General features: G+C 47.1%; 1 protein-coding gene across 1 annotated transcript in view; it reads right to left on the bottom strand.

Annotated features, from left to right (window-relative positions):
- IGSF9B (immunoglobulin superfamily member 9B) overlaps nt 1-11818 on the bottom strand; it is a 74640-nt gene extending 62822 nt beyond the window's left edge. The window contains exon 1 of the mRNA XM_078147096.1: nt 11582-11818. Within this exon, the coding sequence (XP_078003222.1) occupies nt 11582-11645 (64 nt within the window). The 5' untranslated portion in view covers nt 11646-11818. The remainder of the gene's footprint in view (nt 1-11581) is intronic.
- Nucleotides 11819-16382: the final 4564 nt, after the last annotated feature.

Here is a 16382-nt window from a genome sequence, read left to right as displayed (position 1 = left end):
ACTCACCTGCTAGTGGCCCCAGCAGGTTCTCCAGCCCCCTCCCCCAATCCCAATCTATGTTGCACCTCTAGCCCCTCTATGAAGGAACGGGGAGGTATGCAGTTGCAGTGACTCCCTCCTCCCCAGTCAGAGAATTTAGGCAATGCTAGGCATTTCAGGAAGGCTAGAGAATCTCCCTCTTCCCTCCCTCAACCCCCTGATTCCCAAGGTGAGGAATTGGGGGAAGGGAGCCCAGTAAAGGGATAGCAAGCATCTCAAGGGACATGAGGCATGGGTATTTGTAGAACCTCAGTAAGAGTGAATGCATGCAGACAGAGATGTTTGTGTGTATCTCTGGAGTGTGGATCTGCAAGGAAACCACAATGAGAAAGCAGAGTAAGGAGACAGAGCCACTCCAAAGAGGGGGGGCTGGGTATGTTGTAGTTTGTCCAGAATGGAAGATATCCTTTGGATGGATGGAGCCTCTTACCCTATGGTGAGATGAAGAAAGGGCCCCAGAAAACAATTTAACAATGATGGGCTGATGGTTAGCTTTCTATGCTGAAGTCCTTTTTGTGAAGCCCCACTCAGGAATGTAGGACTTTGGGTAGGAAACATTCAGAAGACATATTGGGGAAAGGGGTATCTTAGCTTGGGGACCCACTCCTGCCTTGGCTGTTCTCACAGCTCTGGCTGCTCATTTGCACCTCTCTTTGCCTGATTTTCACTGCATCTACCAAAGAAGCTGGTGGTTTCACACCTCCTCTGGCTGGAGAAAGCTTCTGGGCTTCCAGCTGCCTCCTAGCCAGCCCCCAGAAAGCAGTGAGCCACTCCTTGACCTCTTTCTTTACCATCCTCCTTATTCTAGCAACTGACACTGGGCATTGCTGGCACATAGGAAAAGAGCCACTCAGCCACCAGCCTGGCACTGATCCCACCTCTGACCTACTCACAACCCAGAGCTCATCTACCAAATGGAAAATTAGGAGGGGGAGCCCTGAGAATGGAGCCAGAGAACCTCCCATGGTTCAGCTTTAGGCTTTTAATGCCATAGATAATCAGGAAAGGAAAAAGCCAGGCTGAGTTCAGATTCTGTTATCACTCAAATTTCCCTTTCTAGCACCACCTTTTCTTTGTCCTCTAGGAAGAACAATCCAACTCACAATCCTGAATATCCTACTGCATATGATAGCTGGTATCCAAAGCTTATGGCACTGATGGTACTTGGGGTGAGCCCCAAGTGTTTCTCTCCACTCCATATGGTTTGGGGAGAGGCACCACCACACTTCCTAGTCCATTTTTCCTTTCCCCAGATGCCTCCCATGACATGAGTTCTCATAATACTGGTGTTTCTACTTGATAGAATCAGAGTCAAAACTGAAAGGAACTTTAATAACCATCCTAGTCCCAGAGTGTTTAATTGGCTTACCCAAGGTCACACAGCTAGTTAGCAGCAGAGTCCAGACTCCAACTCATGATTTCTGATTACAAGTCACTTAGTGCTTTTTCCATACAATTTGCTCGTTCTTAGAGGGGATTAGGACATATGTGTGTTGGGGGAGAGAGGAAGAGGAGGAAAGAGTATATGATCAAAGCTAATGAACAAAACAGAGATGAAATTGCCTAGAAATTAGGTAGGGGATTCAGAGCCCCTGTCCCAGTGGGGAACTGCCTTCACACTCCAATCCCTCCTGTATCCTGAAATATTTACCTATCTTTTTTCCTTTATAGCACTAAATATACATACAGACACAGACATAGACATGCACACACACACACACACACACACACACACACACACAAACAGAGGAAACAGTCTTTTCTCTCTCTCTTGCCCATAGCTCCCACTGTCTTGGAGCCTATCATTCTCCTCCTTTGGAACTTATTCTAAAAAATTATGTTTCAGCAAATTTTAACCCCAAATGTATCTCTCTGTTTACCTATACCTCTTCCTGCTCCCCAAATTGTTGAGGGATAGCTCCAGGTTTAGATACCCTGCCTCCCTTGCCTCTCCTCAGCTCAGCTAAACACAATGAGGTAAGACCTAAAGGCACTTACCCCCCACATTCTCTAGATTGTCTAGGAAGCCTAGAAAGAGGATATAAAAACAAGAAAGTCATGGAGGAGTGGACCATGAAAGAAAGAATTTAGAAGTGGTGGGGACAGAGACCCAGTAAAAGCATGCAGCACTGTACGGATCTCCCCTGACCCTTATCGTAATATTCATAGTAGGCACTTAATAAATGTTTGGTTTTTGAATGAATGAATGAATGAATGAATGAATGAATGAATCCATTAAGAGACTCAGAGAGACAGTGACAATGCAAAAGAAAGAGAAGTCAGTAATGGAAACATAGAAACCAAAACCTTTAGAGGATCACACACAACTGCCCAAGTCAAGAATGAAAAAGGAAGAATTCGACTCAATTCAACAAACATTTATTAAATGCCTACTATATACAAGATGCTGTGGTAGGTTGTAGAAATGCAATTTAGGAAAAAATGATCTTTACCCTCAAGGACTTTACAGTCTAACGGAGAAAGGTGAGGCTGAATTGGTAGACCAGTTTAAAGAGGAATCATGAGGCCAAAGCTAACTAGGAAAGATAACTCTTGTCTGGGCCTGATAGGGAAATGGGAAATGGCCAGTAAATCAGAGGAAAGATCTCTTGTGTGTAAGAAAAAAACTGACCACTGTCCCCTCCATCACAGGAACCTAGGAAAAGAGGTCAGGAAATTTGGTGGGCCCTCACATACCTCCCTACTGAATAACTAACTCCTAAGTTTAAGGGTTGAGAGTGGTAGTGAAGAACACTGCAACTTATGTTTACTTCTTTCTTTCTTTTGAGGGGAAGGGAGCAACAGCGGCCTTGGACAATTTGCTTAGTAAGCCAGCATCATAGGATTTGCCCAGACAGTTTTAAAATGGCCATTCTACCCCTCTGAGATCTGGCTGACCTTTTGGGTAGCCCATGAGGTACAAATCTCAAACTCTCAAGGCCAGGTGGTAATCAGCAGGCAGCTAGGTCAAAGACTGTTGTTGGCATCCCCTGGTCAACACAAAATAATCACACCCCCACCAGAGGCTGGCACAGCCTCCACCTCCAACCTGGAGCTTCCCTGCCAAGAATATAATTAGAGGTTGGGAGGATCCCAGAGAATGAGGCCACAGACTCTCCAGTCCCCTGGTCCTCCACCTTTGGCCTCTAATGCCACAGATATCAAGGAGGATAGATGGGGAAAGGCAATCAGGACAGATGGGGGCCTTTTATTGTTACTCAAACTTTCTTTCCCTACAATCTCATGATCTTGAATCATAGACTAGCCAACCAAAGGCAAAATCATTTATTACAAATTGGGGAACAGAAGAAAGAAGGGGTCCACACAACCTCATATACCCCAGGGGTAGTGAGATGGGAAGTGGATCTGGAGTTACAAAATAAAAACTCTAGAGTTAGAAGTAACCTTGGAAGTCATCAGGTCTAATCACATCATTTTACAGATAAGAAAACTATGGCCTAGAGGCTTCAGTAATCTGCCCAAGGTCACAAAGATGATAGGGCTGGGATTCAAATCTTTGATCTGTCACTTCTCACTTCTACAACTCTTGGGCAAGCACTAGGCTTGTTTCCAAATCTATCAAGTGAGGGGATTGGACCAAATGACCTCTAAGGTCCCCTCTAACTCTAAATCTATGACAATATGATCTTTCCTTAGATGAGTCTACATTTTAGCTCACTGTTTCCCAGTCTCACTGGCAAGACCTCTCTAGTTCATGACCAAATCCCTGAAACCAACAAAAGAAGTAAAAATGGAACTTCCACTAAGGACAGTGAAACATGTTCATTGGCCTTCACTCTGTGCTTTTCAAGCAGAAGAGGGAGCAATGGTGGCCTAAATCCTTAGGCACTCTGCTCTATTACCTGGCATCCTAGAAGGCAGTCTGGTCACTAGCATGGGTGAGACATTCACCAGCAGTGGTCCTCATCAGCACCATCCATCCCCCATTTGCACTCACACCTAGTAATACAAAGGACAAGATGCCACCACTACCACCTCCATCTTTCATCCCTAAATATAACTCCTGCTGACTCTGCCTACCCTTTCTTGTCACAATTTAGTCCACTAGGGAGGCACTTCAAGAACCAAAAGTCTAGAGAGGAACAATACCGCCCCTCACCAAAGTTAATATGACCCTAAAAGGGGCCATAGAAGGAAGGAAGAAAAACCTGTGTCATGTAATGAGACAGGTGTCCTGCCCACACTTGCACTGGTGATGGATGGCACCTTAATCTTTTGTTTCTCTCCAAGCTGAACCTCCCCCTTACCCCTCCAACATCAAAGGCAAGTGGTCTCTCCTTCTCCAAAAGACCTTCAGGGAAAATGTTGCTTCAGAGAAAGGATGCTGTAAGGCACCCCTCCTGGCCTTATCCTCTGTGTTCCTTCACTCTCCTGGTTCTTACCCTGACCTACAGCATCTCCAACCTCTCAGACTGGGGCTATGTCAGCCAAACCCCACCAGATTTCCCCAGGAAGGGGGAAACTTTCTAGCCAACAGAGCAGCAGGGGACTCAAAGGGCTGAGAGTCAGAAAGCTCCCTTCCTCTGCCAATGGGTATGTCTTTACCCTCATCCAGCTCCCGATTCCCCACTGCAGCCTATGAGGCAGGGATATATTAGCAACTTTAATTTGCTCTCTACTAGATTATATCTCCAGGAGCCCTTTCCCCCAAAGACCCGCTGACAGGAAGGAAGTCAGTAATTCAATCTCCAGTCTTTGTTAATGGCTTCTCAGCAGAAAAGCAAAACCACGCCTGCCCACACCCAAGAATTCCTCTCCTCTCCAAGGTGCACTCAAGTTCTGGAACCCCCACATGGTCACACACACACACACATGCAGAAGTGTGGGTACACTGATTCCTAGGTCCAGATTTAAGACAAAAGGGACAGGAGTGCCTTCTGGGACCTGGAAAAACAGTATAGCCATGGCCCCCTTCTTCAACGCTCAGGTTGATAGGAGGGAGGCAGACCTTATGGATGGCATGTCCCTAGGGAAGTATGAAATACAAATACAGTATTTACTCACCTATAAAACTCTGGCTCTTTTTTTACTTTGAAGCTAGAAAATGAGGGCAATCACTCACCTTGTGCAGTATATGAAGAGGAGGCTGGGTTGCAACTTGTATGCAACATGGTCTCATGTATATATAATATTTCTCGTCCCAGGAGAGACCAATAAGGGAGTTGGGGGGAGGGGGAAAGGATGAGAGAAGACTATCTCAGAGTGAATTTTTTCCCATGACCCACTCCTCTGAAGGCTGACAAGTGTCTCCCTCCCATCACTATCACTCATAGAATTCCTCCCCTGAGTTCCTCATGGAGGCCCCTGGCCCCCACCCTATCCACCAGTCTCCTGCTTGTTCATGCGAAAAAGCAAAAGAGCAGAAGATTCAGAAAGAAAAAATAGGTCAGTTGCCTCTAGAAGGCAGGGTCTGTGCCCATGGGCAGTGCCCTGGAGAAGACCAGAGCATGAGCAGTTTTCTCCCTCTCCCTTCCCTGCACCCTCCCTTTCTCCCTTCCTTCCACCCCCTGCCATCACCCATACCAAAGATCTACCCTCTCCCCTTGGGTTCCAGTGGAGAAGGAAAAAGGTTTTTCCAAAGTGTCCCTTCCGAGCTTCTCCCCTGGCTTCCCCCAGACCACCCTTACTGCCCTTTCACAAAGCGGACTCCCTAAACCCTTTCAGTCAAGCCACTGGCCACACTACCTACCAGTCCCATCCCCTAGAGTACATCTTCCAAACTCTCTGAAACCATGGCTGCTCTCTCTACAGAGCACAGGCCAAGTGCCAAAAGAGTGCATTTAGGGGGACTCTAAAACCTACCTTCAGATCACCCTCTCCAACTGAGGTTAACCAGATTTTTTCCCCTCTCCCCTCACCCTATTTCTCTGCCTACCACTACCTTCATCTAACCCCTCCTTCTCTTCCTCCTCCTCCTTCTACACACACACACACACACACACACACACACACACACACACACACACACACACAATTGGGCATTCTCACCAATTAGAGCTCTTTTCACTAATCAGATCCAGTAGCCCTAATGAGCTGCCCAGACTACTCTCAGAAGCACATGGAGAATAAGCCTTATTCAACCATCACCAAGGCCTTGTGCAGACATTGTGGTAGCCATGGATTTGGGGGGAGGAGGGTTGGAGGGCCAGGGAGGGGGATGAATGATGATAATATCTTTTGGAGCAGGGTAGGAATATGGAAGAGCCTGAGGCCAATGGGAAGGGGGACAGGAAGATAGACGAGAAAGAAAGGAACAATATGATGAATTTCAAGGCACAGCTTCCCATTCCCATGCATCTCACCAGGCAAAGGAGAATAGCTATGATTAGGAGCAGGGAATGCAAATGTAGACAACACAGAGAGAAAGTACCCATGAAGAGGGCAAGGACAGGAAAAAGGGAAGCGAGCGCTTAGCATGATGGCACTAGGAAAACTCATATAGGGAGACAGTGGGCATTGGGAGGGAACAGGAAGGAAGGGCTTGAGGAGCCTTGTAGAGCAAGCATGGAAACCAGGGGAAATAAGCCTAAGCAAAACAGGAAGGAATAGGAAAAGTACTGAAAGAGAAGGGATGGACAGTGATGGAAACTCAAGAGGATGCCGAGTCTCAGAATCACCCTGCCTGGGCAGCTATAGCAACTTGGGTAACTGGATCCAGTGTTTCTGTCTCAGAGTTGCAAACATGAAACCATCTAGGGTCTAGGACCCACTGATTCCCCACACTAGCCATGTGTCACACAACATGCTGGCAGCTGAAAGCTGATGCCTCCCAGTGGCCCCTGGACAACCCATTTCAAGTCTTCCTTCTCCCCAACATCTTTCAGGGCACAAGCTAGTGGACAGACATGCCTTTCTGCAGCACATGTCCACTTTGGCCATTTCCCAAACCAAGTCCTGCCACGAAAGTATGCTCAGGGTCCTTGCAGGAGTACTGCAGCCTTCCAGACCCTTCTAACCACCCCAAAGAAGAGGCAGGGAGGGAAAGAAATATCCTTCTTTATTCTGCAAGGAGCAGAACTATCTGATATAGATCATGTAGGAATATACTTGAGTGAAAGCAAGGAGATGGGAAGAATGAGGGTCTAGGAGGCATGGAGAGCTAGGGAACTGCAGTGATCATAACCAAAGAACCTAGGCAGGGGAAAAATAGGAAGGGTCAGGAGGGAAAGTATTAAGGCTTCCAGTTCCACAAGCCTAGAAAGAGAACACCTACCTATTGACCTACATTTCTTTAAGGTACCTTTCTATAACCACAGACTGGTTTAGACTCATAGAATCTAGGTTGTAGAAGGCTACTTCACTGCAGAACAGCTGACCAATACCCTCAGTACATTGCCCTTCACAATCCCCTATTCAAGGAGGTGAGGTAAGAGGTCTGTCTGAAGCCCTAGCCCAACCCTCTTGCTCCTAACAGTGCCCATAACAGCTAGGACACCAGCTCACAGCTTCATCCAGTCCTTGGTGTCTCACTCTGTTCCTAGACACCATTTCTTTCAGTGGCAGCTATAGTCATTCGGTCAATAAACAGTTAAGAAGCACCTATTATGTGCCAAGCAAAAGACAGTCCTCTGCCCTCAAGAAGCTCACAATCTAATGGATCCACCCTGAGTAAGAGTCATAAGTCATGGTTTCTGGGCAAGTAAGGATAGTTCTTTATATGAGAGGCTGCCTCTTCCTCCCATTAACATTTCTGAAATATGTTTTGCATGATATGGATATCATGATGCTTGCCTACTCATAGTTGGGGAAGGGCCTGAAGGAGAAAGAATTTGGAACTCAAAATTTTAAAAAATGAATGTTAAAAAAAGCATTTATGATTTCCCTCAGTTACATGGAAGAAAGACTAAAATAATTCTTCACAGCTCAAGGGGACAACTAGGGCTGATAGGTAGAAATTGCAGGGAAACACATATAGGCAGAAAACAAGTAAGAACTGACCTTAAAAATTCAAGCTATCCAAGAATACCTCATGAGGTGATGAGTTCCTTGTTGCTGCTGATACATCTGGGGCTGGATGAATTGAGGTATTGTAGTGAAGATTCACAATTTGTGTAGGCAGTTGTACTTACAGACCTCCAAGGTTCTAATTCTGATGTTCTGATTCTTAGCAACCATGATACATGTCCTTGATAGTGCTTAGCACAGTGCCTGGCACATAGTAAGAGCTTAATAAATGCTTATTGACTGACATTGACTGGATCCAACCGCTTCAAGGCAAATTGGCCACATCCCCAGGATTTCAGGCCTCTAAGCAGACTTTTCAAGGCTACAGGGACAAGAGGCTGAATAGCACAGGGGAAAGAGCATGAATTTGGTGTCAAAAGACCTGGTTCAATTAACCTGTGGGATCACAGTCAAGTCACTGAATCTTTCTTGGTCTTAGTTTTGTCCTCTATAAAATGGGGAAGTTGGCCAAAATGTTCTTTAAGATCCCTTCCAGCTCTAAAGCCTATAGGCCTACTAAGGTTATCTCTTCAACTCCCACCTGCAAAATTCCAAAGGTGAAATTCTACCCACAGGTACACTTTCCCCTTTGCAAATTCCAAGTTGCTTTTTGGGTGAGACCAACCTTTGCCTCCCTTAAGACCATGTCCTCCTCTACCTTTCTGCTAAAGTTTAATAACTAGAGCATCCCTAGTATTAGTCAACTTAATCCCACATCTGATCTTGATCCCTGATGTCAGCTTGCAGAGAATTCTGGAAAAGTCATCTCTGCCTTTGGGGAGTCATGGAATAGAGAACATTCTGTAAGCACATTCACACACAAGAGACACACTCAGACCTAGACATACACATAGAGGCACACTCATAGACACACAGACATACTCCCACACATGGACTCACTCATTCTCATACACTGGCAGATCTCTCCCAGCCCCATCCAACCCTCTCCCCTCCCTCTAAAGAGCTAGGAGACAATGAACAGTTCTCATCTCCTTTCCACCAAGAGGGCAAGTGAAGTGGCAGCCCTATGTGTCCTTCACACAACCCTTTCTGGGCTCTGACAAGGCTCTGGCTCTTCAGCCCCTCCAATGGAATTTAAACAGCTAATGCCCAAGCTCGTTCCCCATGGATACCTGGGAAGCAGAGTCTCAAAAGAAGTTCCCCAGCCTACTGTAACCTAAGAAGAGGTTCTTAGCACTTTTCCAACACTTGACAGTGACACCAAAATTTCTCCAAAATTTTTTTATTAATATACACTGAATTCCAAAGTATATGGTCTATGGAAGAAGGTAGTAAATGAAGGCAAATGCAAATAGGGGCTCCAGGAACCCAGAGACACCGCATGCTATAAAGGTACCCCCAAAGGTCAACAAAATCAGCCCCCTTCTTCCAGGCAAGATGATAACATTAACTCATTTAAAACAGATGGACATTTCTTCAAATTTTAAAGGAAAAAAATGAATAACTTTCTTGGGGAAGCCAAGTACCGTGACAAAAAATCCCTATTTAGAAGTTCTTAATATCTAACCATTCTCTCTTTTGCTACAGTGAAAAATTCACTTTCCCCTACCCAATCCTTAGCCAAGTGGTAGAACAGCAGTTTTCCCTTCATAAAACCTCTCCCCACCACCCTCCCTCCAAGATCTGAATATTACTCAGCTCTCTCTCAGCTTCTCTTTCCTAGGGTAAATTGGGTTCATTCTGCTATTCCTTTTGCCCTTTCACTAACCGTCCCAGAGCAGTAAACTAGACTAAATTCGATAAGGGTAATTGAAGGTGGGCAAGGAAATGGGAGAAAAACTGACAGGGAAGAGGCCAGGAAGCCTAGGATGTTCAAACACAAACCCTACTCAGATCTAACGTCTTCCTTCTCTGCAAGTTTTTGCATCGTGACTCAGTTTCCCCATCTAAAATGAGTTGTGAGACCCTAGCAATATACTATTCTTCCCCCTATCATCCTCCAGGGCCCCTCCTCCCCCAAAGAAGGCCGAGGGCGGGGGAGGGGAGGGTGGCCACTTCACTCCAGGTCCCCCTCCAATTTTGTGCGATCTCTGCTAAGGGCGCCTCCTGCTGATCTGCACTGCCCTTGCACCGCGGGGATGGGGGGGGGAGAATGACTGCCCTGCCCACCCCTTCCCCCACTCAGTTAGAGGGGCGTCTCTCTTTAGGGTTGACATCCATCCACGAATCCCCAGCCCCGCCCGATCGTTCCCTTCTGGCAGCGGTCTCTGCCAGCCTTTATGCACTTGCCCCGCAGCCAGATCTTCGGCTGGGACCGAGGGACCATGAGCTCGGTGCCCTGGCACCCACTTGGCCTCCTCTACTCTGACTTCCTTACAAGGACTCCTTACAAGTCAGGGGTGCCACACCGAGCCGAGCAGATAGATCCCTTTCCCCAGTTTTCCACCTCCCAAGCCAGAGCTAGCACACGCACCCACCCCCCGGTCCCGCTTTTACTGGGCTTCCTTTCTTCATGCTTCCCCCACCCCATCCCCAGTTTGGGGAGAAATAAATAAAAAGAGGGGATCCCGCTGAGGTTCCGATCTGAGGAGCCGCAGGGAATTTCCCCTTTCCGCTTTGCTTTGGACCTGGGGGAAGTCTACCTCCACTGCTCAGTACTTCCCTGGGAAGTTTGTGCCCGGCTTGGGGAGAGCTGCGGGCAAGGATGGCAAACACCCCAAGGCCATCGGGGAGGCTATCGAGGGCACTCAAGGCACAGGATGGAAGCCGGATCCTTCTGGAGTCCTGATGGAGAGCGCCCAAGCACCTCTGTTTGGTGTCCACCTTGCCGAGACAGCAAGGTGATCTGACCTTAAGCTGCCAGCTGCGGGGAGGGGGCCGTCTACTGCCTGCGTGGCTGCAGAGTGTGTGTGTGTGTGTGTGTGTGTGTGTGTGTGTGTGTGTGTGTGTGTGTGTGTGTGTGGCCTCCTCGGGTCCTTCTTCCCCATTCGGATAGCAAGCCAAGTACCCCGCTCCGATGAGTGGTCTAGATGCGAAGAGATTCATTATGGGGGATGCAGGGGACACCCCCACTAAATAACCTGCAAACTGACTGCCTCGCTAACCAGAGTTGAGAGCAAGCCCTCTCGAAGCCTTGGGTTGTCGCTTCGCTGGGGAGAAGCACTCCGTCTTACGAACAAATCTTCGCCAAAGGAAAAGTCTAGAGAAGTGGAGATGGGGGAGTTGCGGGGAGAGGAGGGGGATAACCACGGATCTATAGGGAGCATTCTCTTTCAGATGCCGGTTCAGCCCCGGGGGTCTCAAGCACGTTCTCCCCCTGCTGCCTCCAGCCCCTCCAGATGCCAGAATGGATGGGATGGATGAGCAAGTTTTCTTCCCTTCCCTGGTAGGTAGTTCGTCTGAGTGCGAGTCACCAGAGTCGGGGGACTCTCTCCCGCGGCAAGTCACGGATGCCGGGCGAGCAGTGAAATCTCTCCCTCAGCCTCGGGAAGCAGAGAACGGGGGAGCCCAGGGAAAGGGAAGCCCGGCGAGCTGGGGGGGATTGAGGGGGAAGGGAGGGGACCGAGAGGTGGTGACAGGAATGGGGGCAGAGCAGACACGCTGTACTTCAACTCACCTTGAGCTGCAAGACCTCTGGTGCTGATCACACTTGCTATCAAAGTGGCCACATACCAAATCATAGTACTACCGCCCGCCAGCAAAGAGCGTCATCATATCTCAAAAGTGCTCCTCTTTCTGCAGACTTATCATGCCCCAGCCCCAAAGCGATATCAAGGAGCCCCGACAGGTGCCCTCTCTCACGTCCTGCTCCTTTCTTCTTGCTGCCTTTCCTCCACTCTCTCCATCCCTCCTTTCCTATCACAGCCCCTCTCTCTACCCTTAACGAGGCAGCGGCAGCAGCACCTGCACTACAAGCAAAGGCAGAGCTGAGCCAATGCTATGGTGAAGCCTAGCGTGGGCCCCAAGCCGCTAGGGCCGCCCCTATCTCCTGCCCATTGGTTGTCTCCCGGGGGAGTGGAGGGTGATTGGCTCAGAATGCTGCCCGTCCCCGTGCGAAGGAGGCGAGCCCCGTTTCAAGGTGCGTTGAAGTGTGGAGAGCACAGAGCCGCAGAATCATGCGCATTGCCAGGGAGAAGGCGTTTTAGCGTCTCTGCTCTGCTCCTTGCTCACACTGCATGGCAAGTTTCTGGAAGGAGAGATGGGAGCTCTTCGGGGCTGCTGCTGGGACCCCCTCCCCCGGTCTCACCTGTCCTGGATGACTGTGAAACGGGAGAGGCCCACACCCATCCATCCCAGAGAGTCAGACATTTTGTCGTCAATTCTGCGGACAGCAGCTCCCGGGAGGAGGGAGGATGCTGATTCAGTAATGGGGAGACCCAGGAACAGGCAGCCTAGGGATGAAGGGAATTTCCTTCTCTGGATAGCTTTCCAAACAGAAGAGAGTCTGTCCCCACCTAGCTTTTTCCAATCCCACCTTCTTGTCCCCAGAAGCCTGGAATGGGTAGGCTTTATCCAGTCCAAAGGCAGGGGAATTGACAAAATGACCTCTGTGATCCCTAGGATTCAGATTGACTCACCTAAGAGTGTCAGTGTCACAGGCCCCTGACTTCTAACACACACATACACACACACACACACACACACACACACACACACACACACCCCACCCCTTACCCCAGACCATGTTCACTAAACATTACTCCTCAATCTTAACTTTGAGCAACAAAAAAGTTTTCCTCCTAAATGGAGCTGCATGTACAAGACTCCTATTCTGCTCCACCCACCTTAGCCTAGCTTCATCAGGTCAGCATGAGAATGAGAGGGGAAAGAGAAGAAAGAAAGGGTTTTCTTGGCATTGGAACCCTGATGGGGAGTCCTAGAGCACTTGGTGGGCAGGAGGGAAGGAAGAAATCACCCCACCAAGCAAAGCAGTTAAGTAGACTGAAGGGTCTTCAATACTCCTCACCTACACCCAACAAAGATATTTGCAGAAGGACTAAATGAGTGTCATGGAAACATCAACTGCAAGAAGTCACCTCATGCTGGCATTTTGAGGCTGCAGTAAAGATGTGTTCCCTCTTTTAAGGAGCAGCAGCAGGGAGAGACTCACAACTAACCAGAATGGAATGCTAGGGGACAGAGGAGAACAGTGGTGCAGAGAGAGAGGAAAGATGGGGGGGTATCCTCTGCTAAAGATTTCCTGAGAAAGAGACAGAGACAGAAACATAGAATCGGAGGGCAGTGTGGACTTAGAAACCCAGAGGAATAGCTTCCCCCAAGTCTCTGGGTCTAGTTGAGCCAGTCAAGGTGACTAGTAGCTGGGCACCTTACAAGCGAGGTGGAAGATGATTTGGACTTTGAGGATAGTGGGATATAACTCATTTCCAGCCAGAGAAGGCCCAAATTCTAGAGGTGCAATAGAAACACAAAAAAACAGAAATTTTTTTGTGTGGAGGGTGTTCATCCCTTTCCACCAACTTAGAGGGGAAATCTCAAACTGAGCCATTGCTTTAATTTATCTCCCTTTCAGTCACAATTCATACCCACAACCAGAGATGCCCTAAGTTGCACCAGAACTGTAGGCCCCCAGGCTAATCATTACTGCATCCAGATCTCAAAGACTCAGAAATTCCTGGCTATGCAAACTCTCCCTTCCCAAACCCTATCCACTCCTCACCCCCAGGGTTTGGAGGCTATAAATCATTTAATGAGTCCTTTGATAAAGTGTTGATTCAGTCAGGGTCCCTCTCTTTCAATAGTTCTTAGGGATGTGATGGTAATTTGTAGAGGAATGCAGGGATCACCCACACATTGCCCTCAGACCCTTACTACTCCCTTTCTTTATTTTAGCCAGAAAACAGCGAGACTGAGAGGGTATCTAGGCAGCAGAAAAACATAGCAATGGTGATGAAGGGACAAAGTGGCTTTTATCATCCATCTTGGTTGGGTTTGCTTAGTCATCCACTTTATCCTACCCAGATGGTAGTCACCACTAAGAAATGAAGTTGTTGGGGTGGAGGAGAAGACTTTGTGGGAAGAGGCTTTGGTTTTAGAAGGTGTTAGGGCTAGAAGGGGCTATGTTGGGGGAGAGAGGATAACTATCTCTTGGATGAGAGTATTAGAAAAGGATAGAGACAGGAAGTAAAGAGAACACATATGGAAATGGATAAAGAGAGGAAAGGAGGAACAAGAGATGTAGGATAAGTTGAAAATAGAAAGAATGATAGATATCTTCCTTGTGAACTCATCTTCCTCTCCCCACCTCCTGGGCATAGAAACTAGACTCAGATACTCTGACCCCGGGCAATTCATTTAACTTCTCTGGGCCCCAGTTTCCTTCTCTATAAAATGAGGGCACTGGATTGGATGACCTTTTAAAATCTCTTCCAGGCCAGAACCATGTAGCAAGCAAGACATATGCAAACCCCTGTAGGAAAAGGGTACATAATTGGTAGCAAAGAGAGTTATTTTATGTTTTCCCACCTAAAAACATAAGCAAAGCAATGACTCTCCTCTTCACTGGACAATGAGTCAACTGTACATGGGGCATCAGGAATTTTGGTTCCACATATAGAGCCAGGAAGATGAGTTGCTCCCTTGTGTACTAAGTCAGCAAAAGTAATGAGCTCATGGATTCATCCCAAGAATACCTGGGAAAACCTTATTAACATCATAGAGGTGTTCAACCATGGTAACACAATATTCCAGATTTGTCTAAACAAAGTAGTATCATTTTGGATCACTTGCCACCTCCCTTCAATGGAGGCTGAGACCCTGGCCTTTGGATCTCTGAAAGAGGGAGAAAAGGTGAGTGATAGGAGCCCAAGGGATAGATGTGAATGTCATTATTACTCCACTCTAGATACACTGAGCAAGACAGACACAAAAGCTGACTCTCTTCTTTGGATTTTCACCCTAAGTTATGAGGGTCTGGAGGGAGGAGGTGTCTTTTGTAGAAAGATAGGCCTGAGGGTCAGATAAGTGCTAGAGAAGAGCTACCCTGAGCAGAAGAGGAAGCTCCTCTTAAAACTAACAAGAATAAATGTTAAAATGGTGGTGGTGGTGGTGGTGTGTGTGTGTGTGTGTGTGTGTGTGTGTTCATGTGCATTTATGTATATTGATTACATGCTTACTTCAGTGCACATATATTTAGAATGAAATTTTTGCAACACTAAGCCCAAAGTGAGTTTCCTCTTTATAGGCTTTTCCCAAAGGTAACACCATTAGTGATGCTTTTTTGACATCTGAATTCAGAAATATTTATTATTACCAAGGCCATTTCCCAGAAAATTTGTCAAGGATTCCCCCAGTGTCAGTCCCATCCAGAACAGGAACTTGACTAGAAAGGGAAATGGTTTCTCTTTCATGGAAGAAAGTGGATGGTACTTTTAGGAAGGAAACACTGGGAACCTATGTATACATAACCACCATCACCACTACTCTACCCCACCCCATCCCAGCAACGGACCTGGAGTCAAGAAGACCTGGGTCTATATCTAGCCTTAGACACTTGCTGTCTATATGACACTGAACCTCTTTGGGTCTCAGTTTCCTCACATGTAAAATAAAGGGGTTGGATTACATGACCTCTAAGGTCCTTTCCAAATATTAATCTATGATCTTATGGTCTGATAACCACATTAATCCTCCCTCCTGTTATATATTCTGTAGAGGCTAGCTCAGAGCAGGTGTCTTTTTTAAGAATCTAGGGTTATTTTTGTTTTGTTTAAAATTTCCATGATTTTTTTTAAGTTGGAGGGGCTTTAGAGATGGCTCCCTTACTCTAATCCATGCTCTAAAGGTCCAGGGGAGTTCAGCTGCCTGAATGAAAACCTCATCTTATGGTGCCCCATCCATGAAGGTCCCTTAAAGGGACATCAAACTTCAGGTTCTTCTAGCATCTCTGGCTAGAGATTTGAACCTTAAGTTCCTCTTTCCCTAGGTAAAGGACATACTATTGCTAGTCAGGCCAGAAATGAGGTAAAGTGACAGCTATGACCTCACCCTGCCACTCTTCGGCCTTTGTTCAGCTGAACTTTTTCTTGGTATTTGGGAATTTAAGAAGTCAGAAGACAGAATTTCAGGAGACTGTCCTAGCTCTAGCCTTGGGAAGCTTGAAGGTAGTGGACATTTTATTCATTCAACAGTCATTTTTCCAGAACCTACTATTTACCAAACATTGCTATCTTCTGGAGAAAGTATAAATAAGAGATACTTGTGTCTCATGGAGCTTACAGTCAAGTCAATGGACAAGACATAAACACAGATAATTAAAATACAAAGTAATGATTGCGTGAGAGGTGAGGAACAAATTGCTATGGGAGATCTGAGAAGGGAGAGAGAAGGCCATTATCAACAGGGGGATCAGAGAAGGCTACAAAATAGAAGAGGCCATTTGAGAAGGTTTTGAAAGGAGA

This window comes from Phascolarctos cinereus, unplaced genomic scaffold (assembly GCF_003287225.1).
Source record: "Phascolarctos cinereus isolate Bilbo 61053 unplaced genomic scaffold, phaCin_HiC Scaffold_726;HRSCAF=1367, whole genome shotgun sequence".
Classification (NCBI taxonomy): domain Eukaryota; kingdom Metazoa; phylum Chordata; class Mammalia; order Diprotodontia; family Phascolarctidae; genus Phascolarctos; species Phascolarctos cinereus.
This window is presented reverse-complemented; position numbering and strand designations above follow the sequence as displayed.